At 42.3% G+C, this 22,416-nt stretch overlaps 1 protein-coding gene across 2 annotated transcripts in view; it reads left to right on the forward strand.

Moving 5' to 3' along the window:
• Positions 1–542: 542 nt before the first annotated feature.
• The window catches only part of fign (fidgetin), a 35,595-nt gene continuing 13,721 nt past the window's right edge, over positions 543–22,416 (forward strand). The window contains exons 1-2 of one of the 2 annotated variants that reach the window (XM_048239912.1): positions 543–689; positions 1,625–1,659. In XM_048239912.1, the coding sequence (XP_048095869.1) occupies positions 1,635–1,659 (25 nt within the window). In that variant the 5' untranslated portion in view covers positions 543–689; positions 1,625–1,634. The remainder of the gene's footprint in view (positions 690–1,624; positions 1,660–22,416) is intronic. The other variant, XM_048239914.1, reaches the window with a different exon arrangement.

Raw genomic sequence — 22,416 nt, forward strand, 5'->3', positions numbered from 1 at the left:
TTTGTTCTAGATTGCAATGTTTAATTTGGATATTGTTTGACACTAACAACACTGTCCAGAAATCAAAGCTGAAGTTAATGTGGGTCTGTAATGCAAACACAGTTCATGCAAACAGGTCAATGAACTGAATACATTTTGCCATCAAAAGAGCATGTCCTATTTGCATTCGCTTGAATCACAGAGACCGCAGGTACAGGTGATGCAGGTAGGGATGACAAGCGACCGTCGTCCTGGTCAATATATTAATTCCTTTTCTCACAACTATTATTAAAAACAGTAGGGATGAGATGTAGTTACCTACATTTTCAGAGACATTGTCGTTTTGCGCATTTATTTGGTTGACTTAACACACATAAATTGTAACCAATCCCATTGCACTTCTAAACTTAAACGGCACTATCTTACTACAATTTGCAATTAGGTTATGTTAAACTACATTTAAGTACTTTTGAAAATGGCTCTCCTAAAATAACGCATGCGCAATGGCTCGGCGTGGTGGCTAGTGTAGAGCAGCTGTTTAGGGTTTGAAATTCCAACATGGCAGAGGCTGTGCTGCTCAGTCTTCCCCTTACTAACTTGGAATGCTTTCAAATCGCAAGCATCTGCGCTTAACCCCAAATTTATTTAATCGGCAAAGCTGTCGGATCCATGTTACTCTAATACCCGTGACAACCCTGTCATATATACAGGTAAGAGTTACCACCGCTATGTCCTGAGATGCGAGTAATTTGTGAGAGGCAGCGAAGCTGTAGGCTACTACGGAAGAACGACTGCTTTAACCGCAAAACATGCTCCTCTTTTCAGTCTTGCTTATCATACATTATCTTGAAAAAATGTTCCGTGTCGGCTATGTTTCCGCTAAAGAGATTTTAATGCAAAAGTAGAGAGAGAGAGAGAGAGAGAGAGAGAGAGAGAGAGATGATGTGAAGTTTGGCATGTGTGATGAGTGATAGAGGAAATTCATTCTAATTGCTATGCAATGCCTTATATCATAAAGTGAGAGTGGGTGGGGTTGGAATTGTTTCAAAGTAACTTTGAACAAACTAACTTCGTGTAGCCTATATCTCATTCACAAGTGAAAAAGTTTTTTTTGATGTGCCATTTAAGACATACAATAAGGTAGTGTTCTGTATTGGATGCTTTTCAAAACAACAACAGCTAATTAAAGTCGAATGTTGCTTGCATGTGGTGTGTTTTCGCCAAATATTTTTCACAAAACGTAGATTTTATGTCATTAACGTGAAGTACTGAGTCTGCCGTGCATGGTTGCTCTGCAGATTGGTAGTTTAAATTAGAACGGGTTAGAAGTGACATGGGCTTTGCTCTCCGTAGTCATGTGCTCGCTCGCTCTCTCTCTCTCGCTTGCTCGCTCGCTTTCTCTCTCTCTCCCTTCACATGTTATCCAAGAGCTTTTGTTGAGGTTTTGCCTTCTTCGTCTTAATGATATGCATGTAGGTTAAATGAATACCTGACGAAAAGGCCCCCACGTTTTGGAGTTTGCAGTGAAACTCGATAGCCTGAGAGGAAAAAGTGGCCCGTAATGAGAAGAAGCAACCTTTGGAATTCCTCCTCGTAAAAAATCCCATTCTGCTCTTTTTCCTCCTCTCCCTTTCTTGTTTTTTAGGCTTGAAGACATGATCACTAGCAGCAGTGTTTATGGTATGTTTATTTTGTAATACAATTCTCATGAAGATCGCTTTAAATTGCATTATTAAATATAGATTATTATTGCATGGATCATGGTAATGTTAAGGTAACATTTATCGAATTTGATCACGGGACACCTACTTATCATATCTTGAGTGCATTTTGTGAATGTGCAAAACATCTTTGCCGTTTATATTCTTCTATTTGTCAGTTTGTATACTTATGCGATTTTGTGTCGGAAAGGAAACGCATAGAGATATAATACTAACATTTGAATCAAGTAGTTGCAATATTATTACCAGTACAGCAATTATCACATGTATTCGCTGTTGTTTATGTGTTATTTTAGACTTATGTAGTCTATGACATTAACGTAACCTGTGACTATTAGCGCATTTTCTAAGCGGCTCTGTGTTGAAAAAGTTTATGCAATAGAGATGTCAGTTCCATATTTAATTCGGGAAACAGTAAATAATACCGGAACTTATTCTGTGCCAGATTCAGCTCTGATGAGAATCATTACATATATGTATGCAACTGTTTTTGAAAACAAGTATTTTATTAGCAAATCAGTTTTGTCCGCGTTAAAAGAGTAATATTCTGGGGATTTGATTAGCAGATGGGATGTTCGCGCCGTTGGCATGTTACATCTCCTCATTTACCCCATGTCTGTGGTAGCTCACATCAACATCAGGTAAAATTTTAGACTTACCATGAACTTTGTAAGACAGCAATTTAAAATTCATATGGTTCAGGGATTTTTACACTTAAGGATTGGAAAAGGATAGTTGGACAGATTAATACCTTTTGGACACAGACTGTGAGTGCAGTTTAGTTGTTGTTTTTTTGCATTTGGTATAATAAATCTCATCAGGCTATTAACTTATGTTTATCTTTTTATCCAAGTTTGTGTAATATAAAGTACAGACAAACAGTATGTTCTGTCAGAGTTGCAAACTCCTCTGATGCACATAAAAGTTAACAATCTTACAGATTTAGAGTCGGAGAATTTAGGAGAATTCCTCCAAAAGAAGTTGAGAGCAAGCTATTCTCACTGGTGTTTAATATGTTATATTCACATCCATGTAATGATTACCTATCCTATATCGCATCCTGCAATACCTGCCACACGCTTCCACCTGTAAGAAACTTCAGTTAGTCAACTCAGTTAAGTGTTGTGACTGTATATGTCAATATCAGACTTTTACAGTTGTATAATGGTAGTGCTAAAGTCTGCAGCCGTTGTCTGAGATTTCAGCATATCTGGTCTTTTGGCAAAGAGGCCATCAAATTTTGAGAGAGACACACACATACACACACACCCTCTCTCATTCACTCACTCACCGATGCAGTAGTGAATAATAGCAAAAGTGTATTTTCACTTTTTAAAATCTTTAAATATTTGTACATATCTGTGTGCGTTAAACAAGTGCTAGTAGTTGGTAATAGTTGGTTTGTAACTAGACAACACTACAGTATGCTCCATGGTGTGCCTGATTAATTCACTTTTGTAAGATTTCCTGCTAGTCAGTCAGTGAGTGAACTCGCCTTACATTAATGCTAGGAAATTAAAGCATTGTTTGAACAGAGCTAAAAATATTTTTCTGCCAACATATCATTTGCATTTTGTTATTTAAAAGGACAATTAAATTCAGTAGTGGCAGGGTTGAGTGTGTTATCAGTCCTCTTCAGAAATGACAGCATTGAGAATCCATCAATATGAAAATATACATCACAATCATTGTCATTATGCTTGAGTGTTTTGGTGCATTTTTTTCCTAGAGTGGACATCAAGCATGTTTTTGAAGCCATTATCTATACACTGTTGGAGCGCTACTTCATATTTGCAAGCAATTGGGTGAAGGTTTAGTGTAATAGGATATCACTAGTTTGTTGGAGCACGGTGTGGTGCAGCTCAGCTCCAATGTACTGTCAGGGCTTCTTATATGCTTATATGCAGCGTTGCATGAGAGAATGCTTAGCCTTTCTGACAGACTACAATCACAACTTTTTTTGAACCCTCTTTGTTGTATGTAGGGTTCTTTGCTTCATATGAATAGGGAACGAAAGGTGTGAGTCCATGTGTGTGTCTATGTGTGTGTGTGAGAGAGAAGGAGAGAGTGAGTAAGAGTGTGTGTGAGTGTGTGTGTGTGCAAGCGCGCTAAGAGGTCATGTTTCTTACCGCCTGTTGGGTGGAGGGGAGGAGGTGAAGTGTGAATGCTCCGTTATCAGACGGGATGAAGTCTTGGTTAGTCCTGATTTAACCCCAGGCGTTCCCTTATGAGCATGTTAAATGAAATGACAGCTCTGTTTATTCCTGATTGTGTGGCACTTAAGATTGCTTTTTGTGCAGGGATAATACACACACACACACACACACACACACACATACACACACACAACCACATTCAAACACACATACATGCACATGCATGTATGAGCGCACACACACACACAAAACCACATTCAAACAAACATGCATGCGCACACAGACACACACACACACACACACACACACACACACACACACACACACACACACACACACACACACACACACAGACAGACACACACACATGCACGGGCTCACATTAAGTTTTTGCCTGTGTGCACGGTGATAGATGCTGACCCCTCCCCTTCTCATCGCCCTCTTCACTTGATGCCTCCCATGTTGACATGCCAGCCATGCACACTGGCCACAGAGCTTCATAGAGCCTTGTGGGAAATGCCAACACACATCATGCCCTGTGGCCACACGCATTTGCCTACATGTGGATTTTGGTCTCTGAATTACTGGTCTTTGTTTTGTGTAGCTGGTGTTTACATATTAATCCTGCCTCTTGCCCCACTTGCTGTTAACACACTTGTTGTTGTTGTTGTTGTTGTTGTTGTTATTATTTGTAAATGGTTTTGACATGTAGTTTGAATTTAACTTGATGGGGTGTTTTATTCTTTTGTTCTGTTTTTCATTTTAGATTGACATTTTTAAATGAAGTGATCGTTAAGGGAGACATAATCTATGGATGACTTGAAATTAGCTTTAAAGGAGATTGGACTAGCTCTGTGGCAGGCTTAGGAATCAGTGGAATTCTCAAGTGGGAGTCTCAGACCATTTATGCAGTGGTTAATTATATATTTAATATACTCCCATTTTAACACAATACAAACAAAACCTGATCACAGTAAAAAGAAATACTGGAGCTAAAACCAGCTACAATTCATATTCATATTCTAGTCTCCCTATATACCATAAATGATTTCTTTCTTAGTATTTATAAACTGATCATTATTGAAACAATTTGAATTGCTTTGCAATGGTGCAGTTAAGGATTTTTACATTATTTACATTTTAACATGATTTGTTTTCATATCAACTGTATATCTGTTTTCCAACAGTAGTGGCTAATTGCATTCATACATATTCATGCTTTACCATTAGTGCGAGCGGTGTTTTACTGCTACATGCTGTATTTATTAGAGTGGGGGCTAAGTGTTTATTATTTATAATATTGTTTTTTTTCCCCATTTACATTTTCATTTTACTTGTGTTTTTTTTTTTTTACATTAACCTATGTGTTTTACTTGTCTGGTTTTGTTTCCGTAGTTACGGTATAAAGGTTAGTGGTGACTGAAATCTGAGAACTGTTTTATTGGTGTCAGAAAGGAGAATACAGACAAAAACATGGATGCGTCAACAGTTTAGTATTTGAGTGATCATGCGAGTTGACATTTACTGTCACCATCCATTCTAGACTCTACCAGCAGATTTCCCACTTACTTCATGTTTGAGCAATAATTTATATGCTCCAAATCCACAGTGACTAATGTTCATGAAAGCATCGCATGTGTTTGATAGTTATGAAAGAGGCGTCATTTGTGTACATTTCATCAGCACTAATACAGCTTTGTGCATCTGCATCCTCCACCAAAAGCCTGTTGACGAGGAACACAATAGGTAATATTGTGAGCGGCCCTAAATTGTGTTGGCGTGCAGGTTGTGAGTGCATTGCGCTAACTTAGCGTGACATGCTGCTGGTGCTTTCCTCCGCACACGCTGCAAAGCATTTTCTCTTTCTCTCTCTCTCTCTCTCTCTCTCTTGTTCTCTCGCTTTTCCCCATGATGGAGACAGTCTGCCCTGGCCGGTGTCTCCATTACCTGCAGGTTGTTTGTATAAATTAGACTGACAGTTTTTATCTCAATCTAATGGTGACAATTAAAGCAACCTTCAGACTTGCACTCAAGTTACTCACGGACAAAACACCTCGGGGAGCTCCGGCAAGTGCTGCCTCAAATTGATGAAACGCTCATGCTTACAGACGGATACATTTGTCAGTCGCCGTAACAGATCTGATTCAGACACACACACACACACACACACACCCTTACCCACTACCCCCCCTTCCCCCCTTCTCCCAACTCCCCTCGCTCACCCTCCTGTGCTTCATGCCAGACAAAGCCGGGCTCAAATGAAATCAGCGCTAGGTTGTCATCTTTAAGCAAATATGTTAAGTGTTGTCTTGCGTGCTTTTCATCTGAAAAGTGCGGAGGACCCCAAGGGAGCCAGACTCATGCAAATACAACAAATCCCATTTCTTCAGAGAGATAACCCCCCTGTCTCCCTCTCTCTTCCTCTGTCTCTCTCTAGAGCTCTCTCCCTCCCTCCCTCCCTCCCTCCCTCCCTCTCTCTCTCTCTCTCTCTCTCTCTCTCTCTCCCATCCCAGTCCCCCTCCTGGCAGCTGGCTCTGTTATCTTTGTGTGTTTCTCTGTGCGCTGACAATTCTTCCAGTGATCCAAGTTGGGGTGCATTAGAAAGTGGAAGCAGCTGTCTGTAGCTATACTGAGAGACGTGTTTGCTCTACTGCAAAGATGAAGGACCACGAATCCTTGACATCCTCTCCCCCCCTCCTCTTTGACTACCCCCCCTCCCACCACTACCACCACCATGCACACACACATACATGCACAAACGCACACACATACTCCTCCCAACAGATACAGTACTATCTCATTTAGACTCAGAGAGTAGCTGTATTGTGGATTTTTCCCTGACAGCGTACGGTGTGACTGTTTGAATGGGTGGTATGTGTCCATCTCCTGATCTTGAGTCTCTTTTGGATTATTTTTATATGGTGTGTCTATTTATATATGTTTGCTGATGGCGGTTTATGGCGTGCTTGTTGATGGTGGGGGGTATACATGGATAAACCCAGATGTTGATGATGTAATGGGGCTTTAGAGGACTAGCAGGTGTTGTACAGGTGTTCCAGCATAAAACATGGACCTGCACTCACCTGCTCGGTCTGTGTATGTGCACAAACTCCATTTCAGCCAATTACATCCGCTGGTCTAGTTTCAGGTGGGTCCATCTAGTCTATCCTCAGTCCATCTAAGGCTTGTCTGTGCAGCCGTGCCTGGATTAGTGTCGCTTTGCTCTGTTGTGACACTGACAGCACTGTTTGTAGCAGGACAGAGATTTGGCGAGCTGATTGGATGGATTACAAGGAAATCAACTGTTTTATTTTCCCCATCAATCACCGAGAGCCATCTTTCATCAGCCGCTCATATTGTGGATGTTATCTTGTGGCAGGCAATGGCAAAAGGAGTACTATTTGTCGAGTGACATTCTCCCACAAATAGGCCCGCTGATCTGCTAGTAGGTAATCAATCCACATCAGCAGCTTTTATGCCATGATTGACACCTGGTTCTATAAGCACGGTTAAATAGTTACTTAAGTCTAAAATTAGAATACATAGCCACTAGCCATTGCAACTAGACTGCCATAAAAATGATCCAATGTGTATAAGATGACATGGACTAAAGTGTATTTTTTCCATATTTGTAGTAGTAGAGTTCTATGAACAGGTGTCAGGCGTAGCAAGAAATATTGCCCATAGAGTTTGAAGTAGTTATTGTAATGTAGTAGTTATTGTAGTGTAGTATGCCAAAAAGTGGAAAGTCTTGAGGAGTGAAGTGGTAGTGTGAATAAGTGAATGCTTCATGAACAGTGCATTCCTTATGTCTGTTGTTAGCCAGCTCACTGACTCGCTCCTCTTTGTGGCTCTGTGGCATTTCATTGGACTGATGCAGGATGCCTGAAATGCCTTTGAATTGCATACGGCAAGGGTTGTTAATGCAGGCCATGTATGTCAAACAAGTCATTTAAAGGATTTGAATGGAGTGGAGTGCACCGACTCCAGACCCCTTTTTTCCTGCCATTTCAAACAATGAACTGTCGTTTTTGTTTTATCTCCAGTCTTGCTAAAGCTGTCTGGATACTCATAAAAGAGAGGGAGGCAGTAGGCCTGGGTCTGCTGGGGATTGGTTAGAATAGACAATCCTCAGGTGTACAAAACTAGGTTTAGCCGTAATACTTTTAATCTGGACGGCCAGCAGATTCATGCACGTTCATAGATCTGCTTCAGTAATTACCATTCCCCCAGTGGCTGCCGGAGAGACGTTTGGCTAAATCACTGATGTCTTCATTACACTGTTTACATTTTAATTAGACATCCCAAACTTTTGATTCCTAATGGCCTTTATGATTGGAGATTTTCTCCTCTTTAGTTCATTGGATGCCACGGAGGCATGCTGTGCATAGTGCAACTTGTCAGTTAGGAGGAACATTCTTTTTTCTCCCTCCTCTTTTCCTGATTGTCTTTCTTGTCGTGAAGAACGTGTTTTTTTTTTTAATACAGCTATAGCTTTTTGGATATTTGTGAGATCAAAATAATTATTTTGCTTCCTTCAAATATTGACCCCCAGTGCAAGACTACCTGCTTTAAATATGCTTTTGATTCGTGCCTATAATGGGCCCTGAGTTCTTGTGCTTTAATGAATAAATGTGTGGAGCTGCTTTGTAAATTAGGATGGGATGGCATTGAGAGATGTTATTGAATATTTTGTGCTATCAAGAGAAAAAAAATCAAAGATATTTTAATCTCCCAGAAATAACTGTTATTACAATTTCTACATCTGCCCTGGCAAATGGGTGAGTTCTTTCAACTCCTGACACACTGCAGTGTTTGGTATATAAAAAAAAATCAATTCTGGTGTGCGCGGAATAAGACATCACCACATTTTATCATCAGGTAATTGCCGCAACTTACAGAAAGCTCTTGTGCAAAGCCTAAGCCTAGCCTTACATGCTGTTGGGGCACCTGTGAGCAGATTTAACCCACAAAGTGGTGATTTGACCACTTGTCATATGGCGGTTTTCCATCGCAGGAACTTGGGGCGCTTCCCAGGTGGCGCAAACGTTTACTGGAACGACCCTCGGATCGGCCCCTTCAGCCTTTCTGTTTCTATTGTGCTGTAGGAACTACCAGACCTACTTAATGTAGCTTTGATTGCAGCATCAATTTTGAACACTACAAAATAACAATATATATTTTCCAGTGGTTGCACAAACATTAGACAACACTAAAAGCATAGAATTTCTAGATAACTTTAGGATTACCCCAAGGTCAAGTCGATTAAATGGCTTCATGTCAGCTGTAATTACTTGATAAATGAAGATACCATCAACACTATTAATTAATTAAAGCCTATACTTCAGCGGATATTTTGTTTACATGCTATAATTCTCTTGCTGTGTTGTGTAAGGTCTGTTAAAATATTCTTGGTAGAATTTGTTTTTTTTGGGAAAAAGGTACTTGGTTTCCACTGATGTTCCGTTTAGCCAATAAGTGTCAAATAATAAGTTTAATTGCAAGCACTGCCCTGTAGTCTTAGGGCCACACAGAAGCACCTATCCCAGAGTAGGCACTTCTTTCTCCCCGGAAAATGGCCCTGAAAGCGGGCCTACAGGAGGGTTGGAACACGCTCAATGGTTCCTGCGGTGGAAAATGGTCTATTAAAGGTGATTCCAGCTCATCTACAAGTTGGACAGAATAAGGAGATACGAAATGGCTCTTGATAATTAGCATGCCATCCAGCAGTGGGATCTTATTTGCTGGACAATGCAGGTCTCGTCTTGATTGCTGTGCATGCAACAAGTTGGTGGTGGTGTGCTTATTCACCTCAATCTACAAGGCCTTACTTCGAGAGGAATTTGTCTGGATGCTTTCCAGGACTGTTTATCGCATGCCAGATGAAATGAATCTTTGTAATCCAACCCGAGGTCATGTCAATGGATATCATCTTTTTTTTCACATCCCTGATTTTCCTTGAATGTTTGACCGTGACTTCAAAATGTGTGTTAGTTTACTCTTAATAGTGAACCGTTTCATGAGGGATGAGAATACTAAATGTTTTTTTTTGCTTATTTGTGTGTGCGTGCCTATGTAAGGTCTTGTGTTTTAAAAAGAAAATCTTTCTTAACAGCAGTGCAAAGCTGCTGTTTACTACATAATATACTTGGTGTGATGAATTTAGCATTTGTGTTCTAAAATGCTCATTGAAATGCACTAGCAGAAATCAGTCACACATCTCAATGTGGTAGCCAGTTTTTGGCTCTTGTTTCTAGCTGTGAAAACAAACCCTTCAGGAATGATGAATTGAGTCATCACATTCACCAGCTAATTGTCTCAAATTGATATTTTGATGTTCTACTAAAGATCACATAAAAGAAGTCAGATCTTAATTAGGACGATGATCATAGGAGATGGGCGCCGCTCTCTGCGTCACTCCGACGCTCAAACTTCCCCGGCGTTTCATTCATCCTCAGTGGAGGCCGAGCGCGCTGACAGGTTGGCGGCCAGCCAGGCATTGACAGAAAGAACCTTGAGTGCCGGGGAACGGAGCGCTGTGAGGCCTGTCAGGGGGAGTGAAGGGAGGCGAGTGCGGAGGCTTGGTAAACTGCCATGTAGGTTTAAGGCATCAGGCCGTGGTGGTGGTGGTGGTGGTGGTGGTGGCGGCTGGGGATGGTGTGCTGGTGTGTGTGGGGGTGGGGAGCATCTGCAGTGACACGGGGACATGAGTGGATCCGACCGGCGCCGGGGCTAAATGCCTCGCGCGTTGCTGGTCCAGCCGGCTGGCCAGAGAGGGGCTGTCGCTAATGATGGTGCGTAACGTAATTATCTTGTCCGGCTGTCCACCGCGCCTCGCTCTCTTACTCTCTCGCTCGCCCTGATTGCTCAGTGAGTCATTCTGTTTTTCCCTCTTTTAAAAGCTCTACCTCCACACTTTTATACTATTTTGTATGCTTCCCTGTTATATTGTTCAGATTCAGAATTTTGAAGATGGTGTGAGATGCACAGGTACATAATAAAACTATTTATATATATATATATATATATATATATATATATATATATATATATATATATATATATATCACAGCAGTTCAAAGCTGCTGTTTATATATGTATGCTACCATGTCCATGCATTATATAAGATAATATATAATAATTGTCTAAATGTACATGTACAGAGTACATTGTGTGGCTAAAATAAACCCAGTGATTTTACCATGCCTGTGTAAATACAGTAGCTTTTTAGTGTAGCTTGCCTTATGTTTAGTTGAAAGTGATGTACCGACAGTTACTGTTGCTGGTCCAAAAATGTCTGTGTTGCAACACATTCCAGTGTGTTAAGATGGTGTTACACATTCAGGGGGAAATATGCCCATTTGTGTGAGACACTGACTGGCAGCGTTTGGGAGGAAACTGAAAGTTATGAATCACCGTCCGACTGGCTCAGCCCTCTTATAGATCTTAATGATCAGGCCCCAGGGGGGCTGAAGATGTATTTTATTTTGAGGGATGGGGGAACCAGCTTCCCTCTCGCTAACCAGCCCCTTCTCCTCCTTTAAAATAGTGTTCAAGCTGACCCTATTTCCCACCACAAAAGCACAGGCAATTTGGTTCCAAAATGAGCCTGAAGGTTTCTCTTAATGAGATTGGCTGTTAAAGGACTACATTTCCCCCCTCATTTTTTCCAGTCTGTCTCTGGCCAGCTCTGTGACATTTGTTTGCTGAGCTGAGCATCATATCTCGTTTTTTTGTCGCCACGGCGCCATGTGAAGTAATCAGCCGTCTAAAAACAGTTCAAGTTTTTTTTCCTTCTTCTTCTTTTCTTTCTCTTTTTTTTGTCTAGGTCAGAAGACTCTCTAGCTTATTCTCTCATCATTTCATCCTTGTTGGTAGAACAAACGAGAGGAAATGATGGCTCTGGGAGCCGTGGAGAAGATCAGTGCCGTGCCTTGGCCTGTGGTCAGTCTGTGAATAGCACTTAATGAGTCTGCAAAAGTGAAAGCGTTTCTTCAAGAGCATCAGTGGGCATTAGTCCGCAAAGAGGGAGTGTGTGCTCTCTGAAACAACCCTGCTTTTCACCCCCCATCAGGTTTTTTTCTTTTTTTACCCAAGCAACAATTTCTTTGAGACAGTGATACTCTACAGAGAAACCTAGTGATTTGCGTTTGGCCTATTTGACGGTCACCCTTAAGTGTCCACGTGGAATTGGATTAATTTAAAATGGAGAGAAAAAAAAGGAGAACGATGAGGAGAAGGAGGAGAAAACGAGAGAAGGAAGTGCTCTCGCTGAGAGTTCAGCATCATCCGGGAGGTTTATGAGGGCTGACAACTTTTTATGCTCATTATCATGAAATCACCTCAGGGACTAACGTTGACTCTGCAGAGTCCAAAATAGCCACTCCAGAGTTCCATACTCCAGGGTTCCCAGGGAAGGGCTATGTTAACATGGATGTTAAGCTTACATCACAGTTCGTCGAAAAACAGCCAAGCTGTTAAGCAATGTTGCACAACCTATAGACATGCACTACTGCTGAAAATATGCTTGTTTTAAATCTTACAGATTGTCTAGGTACAAATGAGCCTGGCTTGGCTCTGTACCGAGAGAACCCTTTAGCCTTTCTCATATATTTAAAAAAGTTCCCCTGAAGCACCCTTTTTTGTCTTGCTGTTTCCATTATTCATTTTAGAAGTTGTATATTTTCATAGGCTAGGGGGTGGGTTTGAAAAATAATTTTGTGTCTGCTGAAATTTATGTAGAGCCAGTCAGCGCTTTATGCAAAAAGTCACCTCCGCCTAGGGAGGATGTGGGTGTGCATGAGCGCACTTGTGTGTGTTCGGTAGCCTGTGCCGTGTGTGTGTGTGTGTGAGTGTGCCTGTCAGTCTGTCACAGAGCCCTAATGTGCCTCCCCAGGGGTACCTGGGGGAGACCCACGCAGCACCCCAGCCGGCTTCAGCTGCCGACCATGCGGTGACAATGGGTTCCCACGGAGAGAGGAGGTGTCATAGCTCGTATGTAAACCAGTGACAGATGACTGGAGACGTGCAGACTGGAGGAAACTAGCGCACCAGAGAAAAAGAGCCTGTGATCTCTGTGTGCAGCTATCTGCTCCAAGCTAAGAACAGAAAACACACGCACACACACACACACACACTCACATTCTCAGACACACAGTCACCTACACTGCACACACACACACATGGACATAGGAGTAATGCGATACATGACACACACACACACACACTTTCTAAATGGCAAATCAAAGATTTAAGCTTTAGTAACATCTGCACATAGATGAAGCCTGATCAGATCCATATGTCCCCCTCTTACCTTTGACCAGCTTTGAATTAAATATTTTCCTTAACTTAAATGTTTCGTTCACGTGATCGTTCCAAGGTACTGTTGGTGCCAGAAATATTTTAACATAGGTTTTTTTTTGTTTTGTTTTTTTGGAGCAAGCAGAGGCCCTAGGCAGCTTTTCTAGGTCAGAGGGCAGGTGGGTCAGTGTTACACTCGCAGCAGCCTCTTCTCAACTCGGTCCTCCGAAAATAGCACGTGCCACGTCACCGCGCTGTAAGGGACAGCGGATTCCAAACCTCTTTTAGCCTGCGGGTACTCGCACGGAATCTTCGGCTCATTTATTTAGCCTAAGTGACGGGCAGCCGGGGCCGCAACTCCGGCGGTTACTGTAATCTAATGCAGCTCTAAATGGACAGCGGGCTGTGCCATGCGCTGGCCCTAACCCCACGCCAGGTCTACGCCTCCTCCTGATTCACTGTGTTGTGGGTGTATCTGTTTTGTGCTGGGCCAAACCATTCTATCTAAATTAAACTGATGTAACCTGCGTGAATGGCCATTTCCTTTTCCTTACTGACTGGCCATCCATCAACGGTGTGTGTATTTGTCAGACTAAAAGAGATAAATGGAAGGTATGTGTTGTTATCCCTTCTGCAACCTCCATTATTCAGTGGAGAATTTTTAAAGGAGGAAGTGTTCTGTTCAGGTGTTATTGAATCACTGGTGTTATTATTTTAATTTAACTACATTTAAGTTATGTGCTTTCAGGTTCGTCAAATAATTATTGTATAGAACAATAAATGCAAATCCTCTGCCTATGTTTTTCAGTCATTAAATAGTAGGCTATTTTATAATTTTATAGTCTCTTCCACATCATTCATTCAATATTCACCTTGAAATTCAGCTAGAATTTTCTTTGCAAAAGGAAAGCCAATTAAAGATGTTCCTGCTCTCACTATACTTGATTTCTTTGCCTTAAAATTGTCACCTTATCTTTCAAAACATCTAGCTCTCATCACTTTGCCAGAAAGAATAAACATTTTCATGTAATAACTGAATGTAGACTTTGCATTATAGATTAGTGTTGAAGTCTTCACTTAAAGTAGTGTTGAAACAGAGTGAAAATCAAACAGAGTGAAAAATCAAGCCTTAGATTTGAGGGCAGTGATATTTTTTGTGTCTGCAACGACATTTTCTGTTGAGTTCCTTTGCTTGGTTTAATTTTTTAAATACTTTGAAGCCACTCTGCTATTTTTAGGGCCCCACAGTGCAGAAAGCAATTCACGTTTGAGCAGTGGCTGACCTAAGGTGGTGTATATTGATGAGAGGGATTTGTTCAGTAATAGAATTGTATCTAATTAATTAGCTTTTAATTGGGTGAATACGGAGGATGCAAATACAGCACATTCTGATGCAATCGTTACCTCAATGCATAAATAACTGTACAGTGGTACAGTATGCACTTAATGGAGTGTGGATGTTCCTTTAGGCTCTTGTGACCTTGTTGTCGTTCAGTTTAAATAGACAAGGTCCTCGTCTAGGAGGAACATCAGGCAGAACTGTATCTACAGCAACTATATTATATGTGTATATTTGTGTGTATGTGTGTATTTGACAGTGTGACTATTTATAAAATAGGATGCACAGACTTGAAAAAAAAAAAACATTTTACTCAATGGACACAATAAGTCATCCTAACCAAAGCTGTTTTTTGCCATTCTTTCATAGGTTACTTTTAAATGTTGCTTTCGTGAAGGCCTATACAAATATTTTTGGGTGCAACTTCAGAAATGTGCATGAACTTTTGCATTGAACCTTTGCCTTTCATGGATTTCTTGAACATTGTAAAGCAATCATTCCCAAAGACCAATGTTTTTATTAACAAAGTGTGGTCTTTAATGCATTGAACACCTGAGGCATGATGCATCAGCTGGATTTACTGCAGGGTAACCAGACACCGAATTTACACCTGTTGCACCATCTGAGCATAGGCCAAATAAACCACACACCCACGCTGGGGTTAGGTGTAAGCTGAACATCTCTGGGGTGACAAACGATTATAACACCCAGGATCTGGGTCTGATGTACAGACTGCCATCTGTGGGCTGTTATTTTTTTTAAAGTATACCAGTATGGATACTGCTAATTTTAAATACATTCATATTCACCCAATGACAACAGTAAAAAACGGATGGCAGAAAGAAAGAATAAAATACTAACCAACCAACAAATTGAATCCAATAGACCCTTTCAACAAGGTAAACAAAAACAATGCTTGAACGTTCTATTTGGGCCCCAATCTACTTCCTCTGCATTAAGATAACATATGGAATGTTAAAAAGGAAGTCTTGTGGGGCCAACTATGATGCTGATAATGGAACTCTCTTGAAAGGGTCTATACCACATGCTGTCATACCAGTTGCAACCATAGAATGAAGACACAGTCATGGGTGGCTACCAGTGCTTCCTGAGCTCATAGAGTCCCTCATCCAGTGAACACGAAATGAATCAGCACTGACCAGTGGGCTTTCTGAGATGAGGGAGTATTTACAGGTTACACTGACCCTGGTAATAGCCTTTCTAATGACAAAGAGCTCACAGGGGGATTTTGTTTCCAGTAGGACTGTAGCAGTCTATAGATTGCATTATATTTACTCAGCACATACTAGGCGATTCTGGAACTAAGATGTAATCAAATCATGGTTCTGTATTTGCTCAGCCAAATTTATCTCTATTTATCTATTTTTTTTTTTTTTTTTTTTTTCAGATTCTATCTTTTTTTAAATAGCTTTGTTAAGCTTGTCAAATGTAATTACTCAATAATGCACTGCTGTGATGCACTTCACAGTCTCTCAGCACGAACAAGCTTGCCTTCCCACCAGGAATAGCTGGCTTTAAGTAGTGTAACTAATCTATGAAATCACTGATCACAACGCTGGACATGGCGAAGTCTGGCACGGGGGCTCACACTCAGCTCCTGTACATCCAGCTGGTGCATTTGGCCCCAGTACCGAGCACTCGGGATCGTTGGAATAGTTCCTTCCGGTTCCTTAGTTTAGTTCCTCTGGCACTATCCGGAGGTGTATACTGGAAGGGTTTCTGCTCAGATGCTGCTCAACGTGTCCTGTAATACCAGCGAGATGTTTCTGGCCGCAACATCATGTTGGTTGTCCACTCTCACCCTTGGTTCCCTGTCGGCCGACTGCCTCCCCCCTGGATTAGACACAGCTAACTCCCCCCCTCAGTGGAGGTGCTGCTGAAGGCTTCAAGATGTGGGTCCTTCCTGATGTGATATACTGATACCAGCACATCAAAATGCTAAAAGCCTGTCACGACTGAGTCATGTCTATGGGATTGTGCATGCAACTAGAAATTATGCACGATATTGTGGGCAACCACCTATCTATTGTGTAGAATTGATGTTGATAAGGAAAGTGTGTCAGTGCAATAAGTGATATGTTAGATCTTGTCTATGTCTATCAACATTACACAACAGCAATGATCTTGACTCTGACAGAGCGCTTACAGACGTCTCCCTCACGGAAATGCGGGTTTTAAATGCGGGATTTAAAAGTGGTATTTAAATGAGAGCTATTCATCTTTATCAGCGGCTTGATGCAGAAGGTTAAAATGGCATTCTTTGGTGCGGGTTGTATGGCCACTTGATTAACCGGCGCGTTGAATTGATAAACAAAGTATGCTGGCGGTCGCGGAGACGGAGGTTAGAAGTCTTTGATGTTCACTCTTCACATGCGGCAGAAATCGCTCTCTCCTTCATGGAGACCTCCGCAGCCCCCGCGCTGTGCACGGTGCAGGCCAGCGGCTTCACGCTGCTCGGCTCGGCGTGTTTGTCAAGGCGCTGGCCGCTTGTTTTCTCTGACTTTTTTGCTCAGCTGAGCATTTGTTTTCACAATTGCGTTAACTTTGAGTTATAGCTTTTGTCTCTGTTGTCAAATCAATACCGGGATGACAGCTGGGTCCTGGCAGTGAAGAAGCATAATCTTGGGCAGGGGAGATGGGAGGAAGGGGGAGAGAGCGTGGAAAGAGTTAGGAGGGGAAGAGAGGGAGAGAAAGAGAGAGAGAGAGAGAGAGAGAGAGGGAGAGAGAGATCTGTCTATGTCAAGCCCCTGCCATGGAGTTTCAGGGAAAAAACTCAGCATGCATCCCAGCTCTCATACAGCAGCATTTTTAGTTGCTCTGCAAAAGTTTGTAGTACCCTTTAGTACTAGACTTGTTAGTAATAAATATCTGTAGTACTGTACCAACAATTAACAAGGCATTGTTAATGTTAATAAAAAATATTTAAATTCTTTGATAAAGTGCATGCAAGACTGAAGAATTGCATGTGGTGTAATGAGCTTGTAGTTTGCTGCGTTTGCAAACTCGAAGTGGGATCCATTTAAGTGTGTTAGCTAGGCATTTTCTTTATAAAAATGCAGCCGCGCTGAAGAGCTCTGCGCAATGTATTGTGTGCCGGTGGGCGAACCAATCTCCCTCTCCTGTAAAAGTCCACTGATAAGCACAACCACCTCACTTCAGTAACTTTCATGTCAGTATTGTGGGGAGATTTTCTGTTTCATATTGACCAAAGATTGCTTCGCTTGCCTCATCTCACCTTTTGTCTGGCCTTGGTTTGGGAGCTGACCTTCTTTCTTGAATAGCACTCAATAGTGACCGCAGAAAACCTCCAAAGCCTTGAAGGAGAAGGAGAAAGTTAGATCGAGGTCTAGGCAGTCCCTCCTCTCCTTTTGTCTTTCCCAGAAAGTTGTTAATTTTCCCATTAATCCTCTATCGAGACCCTAATTGCTATTCATTTATTAGGTAATTAAGGGACGATGCACAGTGCTTTGCTCTTGGACATACAGGGTTGCTGTCCTTCAGTGGTAGACTTAAAAGTTATTCACAAAAGCATCAGCCTCAGGGATGTCCAACATAACGTGAGAACAAAACATTTTTTTGGCATAAAATGACAGCAGATTATGATTTCACATCAGATTAATCAAAGGCACAATAGTGACAGAGAACATGCATGTTAGAGCGGCAACGCTTTCACAAGCCCAACTGTTTTTATCTCTTTTCCTGAGCTGATTTATTTATTTTTTGCACAAAGAGATTGGAGGTGTGGTGTCAATGCGGCTGACAGCCGTCCTGTACCTACACCCACCAGGTGTATAATGGAAAAGCACAAGCACCATCTCAATCTGTCTGCTTTCTACCCAGCCCCCCTACCAGCACACGGAAAGTTGGTGCAACTTTGCAGTAAACTATGGAAATTGTAGGTTTCATTTGCATGCCCTGAATTACAGTTTAAACCCACTTCCCTCCACTCTTTATGTTTTCGTTACGCAAGTGTATGGGGGCAGCGTCACGCAGTGGAGGACATAGGTAGGCCCAGAAGAACAACTATCAGGAGCCCAACATATATAGGGAATGTATTTATAGAATTTAGTCAGAGAAGATCTGAAAAACTTGCCCTTATAGAAGGCGTGCTGTTTTAAAGCATGGCTTATGTTCCTGTTTTCTCTTACAGCTGATTATGCTGTAGTGTTTTATGTATTAATCTAATTTACATGTGAAGTATATACATTTGCTGAACAGCTCTTGGCTCCATGCCAACACCAGCATGAAACCAAGTGCTCCAGCGTTTTTTCTTTAGTTGGAGGAAGGGATGCTGTGGATAACAGCTAGTTGCTTTGTGGAATGAGAGCCTTATTTAATGTAAATTTACAGGCAACATCTTACAATGTAAACTTCTGGCAACGTTGGTTTAAAACTGTGTCTGCTGCAACGCTGTGAGTCACAGGGATCGAGTTTCACAGTGCACAACTATCACAACACACACACACACAAACACCAGCGGAGATGCTGACGTGGGGTAGAGTTGCACACTTTCAGTGGACTCTCTCTTTTTCCCCTCTCCTTGTTCTTTCTCTCTTTTTGAGCACCTCGCGGAGAAAAATCACACATGGCCGTCTGGCACCCGAGTGAGGAAGAAAAGCCTGAGACGCAGGCGTCCTCTGAAGGAATGCGCGCCTGCCTCGAGAGGACAGCAGCCACCGCCGACTGCCCACAGAAGGCTCTCGGGAGACGCGGCACTGTAAACAAACAAGACTTATTTTTGGCTTGTATGGCTCGTCTTTTTTTTCCAACCAAGATTCTGTTTCTACTTCAAGGACACCTGAATGGTGAATTTTAAACAGGGACGTTGCAAGTGTGATTACCGTAGCAGTGTAACGCGTTTCCGAATTACGGATGGACAACAAAAAAAGAGAGAATATGACCTACTTTATGCTTGTTCGTACACATATGAAGTATCTGAAGTAGACCAAATCTCTCTAGTGTTGTAGAGCTCTGCCTTCCTTCTTTCCCTGGGCAACATAAATCCATACACAAATTCCCACAGAGCAGATGTTTGCAATGATTACATCAACAATGTGTTAACAGGAAATCACATCATCATTATCAACCCCCAACACCCCACATACCCCCTCTCACACACACATATACACACACAATCACTTGTATTCCATTGTGACTAATGGATTGAGAGTGTGAAGTAATCACAGTCCTGAATCGGACCAGTGAACAAGGTAATCTGTTAATTTGCAGCAGGCCCATGCCTATTGGTTTGTAAATCAAATAACTGCTTGCCTGGTGCCATTAACTGGCAAAGGAGCGGTGAAAAGCAGATTAATGGTGAATGTGAGAGGCTCTTAAGACACCCACTGCTGTGTTTCCTGTCCTTTTTGCTTCCTTTCCTCCGCTTCTTCTCCTATCTCCTCCCTCGCCCTCACCCTCTTCCCTTCCCTTTCCTTCCCGGCAGCCTCGCCGTTTTCCTCAGTGGAGACGTCCATGTGGGGATTATGGCTTTTGGGAACGTGTGGGCCGGCGAGAGAGAGGGAGGGAGGGAGGGAGGGAGAGGAGTGGGTTTTGGTCAATGAGCCTTCATGTAGAGAGGTCGCCCATTCCAGCTCTGCTCCCCTCATGTGTGTAAGTGATCCCGCGGGGAGCCCAGGGCTCGTCCTCAAACACACTTTACCCCAGAGCCACACTGTCAGGCACCGGCGCCTTTATGGTGAGAGAAAGCGATGGCACAGGCTATCGCTCGCCACGTCAGCCTGTTCTGTAGCCTGGCTGACTTGCTTGAGTGTGGCATTGATGTGACATAAAGAAAGGCTGTTATTGCTGTATCTGTTTCTACAGCATTCTTTAGATAAAGAAACACGGAAAAGCTGACAGCTTAGATGTTTGTGATTTGATACACCTGTATATCTCTCTTTATCCATTACGACAAATCTGTTTGCAACTGATATCCACTTTCATAGAAGCTCTTTTTAATTTGATACTATAATAGCAGGTGTAAACAGGTGGAAGCAGTTGTAGCTAGTTGTGTTGCAGTGTGTGGGAGGTGATATGCGTCTCCTCCACAACGGTAATGTGCTAACATTAAATGTCAGCCCCCCCCCCCTTTCTTTTGTTTCTCATGTTTTCTAGTTTACTTAAGGTACTTCTTGTGGCTCATTATACTTGTCTTCAGAAACACTGAAGAGCCATAGCGACCCACTGGCCAGTTTATAACACCACTCTTGTATCTAGAGTTCCAGTGAAGATTAGCAGATATAATGTGCTGTGCTTCAAAGGGCTTCCGAGGTTAGGTTTTTCTCAAGATATATTTTCTCCACTACTTTCATGGCCACAATGGACGTGGAAGCCAAGTATGGAGGCAAATGAGAGTGGAGCTGTACTAAGCCACTGACTTCCATAGGTGAACTACAGTGAAGTACACTGCATGGATACTGAGACTGGGGGGGAATAGCGTTATTTCTACTCCACCGCCTCCCCCATTGGTGAAGAGTTCGTCAAATGAGAGTGTTAGCGCTCTGTTAAAATGTGGCGTATGTATTAGAGCAGGAATCAATTGAGTGTGAACATTGAAATCTGCCGGAGAGAGATTGCTGCAGAGGCTCCTCTCTCATGACACCACCTCAGTATGAATTATTCAAGGCGTGGTGGACCTGCTCGCTGAGCTGGAGTCGCTGCCAGCAGCTCGCTTTCGGATTCTGCAGGAGGACCACAGGGCGACTGTCCTGGTGGCATGGAGGACATTCGCCAGCCAGTGTCCAAACACATCCTGGCTGATATATCTATACAGAGAGACACAAGACTGACTCAGACAATGCCTCAACTCAAACCCCACCTCACCAGACATGTGAGCAAGAAGCACCATCAAAAAATCAGCACCCTTTTCCTTGTCTACCTTTTGTAGCATTCCCAGGGTTTGCTGACATGAAATACAGTATGCTTCCAATGGAAGTCATCTGTAGTGACAGGGAAAGCAGGATTGAAATTAACATGCAGTAGCGCTAAACTGTTGTGCTACCACCATTAAGGTTTGACCACGGTTTTAGAAAAAAATAGAGAAATCTAAAGGAAGTTTCAAACTAAATTAATCGTATTGCTCTACAGAGTCTGATAAAAATGACAAGAGGTATTATGTATAAGCGATTTGCATAATGATGATGATTCATATCTGTGCTTCAGCAATTGCGGAGAGCGTTTTAGGTATAGAGGGCTTGTATCTCCAACTCACTCATCAAATGATGTCTAGAGGAAAATGGAATGGTAGAAATCCATCTCAGAAAAAAAAAGTGAGTGGGAAAAAAAGAAAGCGAGTGTCTAATCTGTAATGGAGTTTGAAGTTTTAATCTCAGATGTGGCAGTGGAGGTAGGAGGGCTCTGAAGTGGGGCTTTCCCCTCCTTAAGACCTACCACTACACCCACTGTAATAGAAATGGTCTTCAACCAAACGATCGTGCCAGTCCCTTCTACCTCACAAAGACTCTCTCAGACAAGACCCTGTGTGCTTCTTTTTTGAAACATCTGCTTTCTCTTACAGTTATTTAGATGTAACTGATGGAAAACATATCAAAGCCTGCTTTGTGTATTTGGCTGTGAGAATGGAAAGGCATCCAAGCCTGTCGCTTGGCAATCACCAGAATTTGGTCATTTTGGAGTCACCACAGGTGCATTGAATTTCTCGCAACCAGTACATGCCATCCCTGTTTCCTCTCTCTGTTTCATGTCAACAGTGTGTGTGTGGCTGAGGGGTCTGTTAGAGAGGTGGAAGAATGATTGACAGGAGATAGACATCTGCCTCCTCTCTCAGAATTAGTCTCAGGAATTGGTTGCAAAGGCTCAGCTTTGGGGCTGCAGCTGACAAAACATGCCACTCCAACACACATCCTCTTGTGCAGTATCTCATCTCGCTCTGTAACACATA

This window comes from Alosa alosa, chromosome 3 (assembly GCF_017589495.1).
Source record: "Alosa alosa isolate M-15738 ecotype Scorff River chromosome 3, AALO_Geno_1.1, whole genome shotgun sequence".
Classification (NCBI taxonomy): domain Eukaryota; kingdom Metazoa; phylum Chordata; class Actinopteri; order Clupeiformes; family Clupeidae; genus Alosa; species Alosa alosa.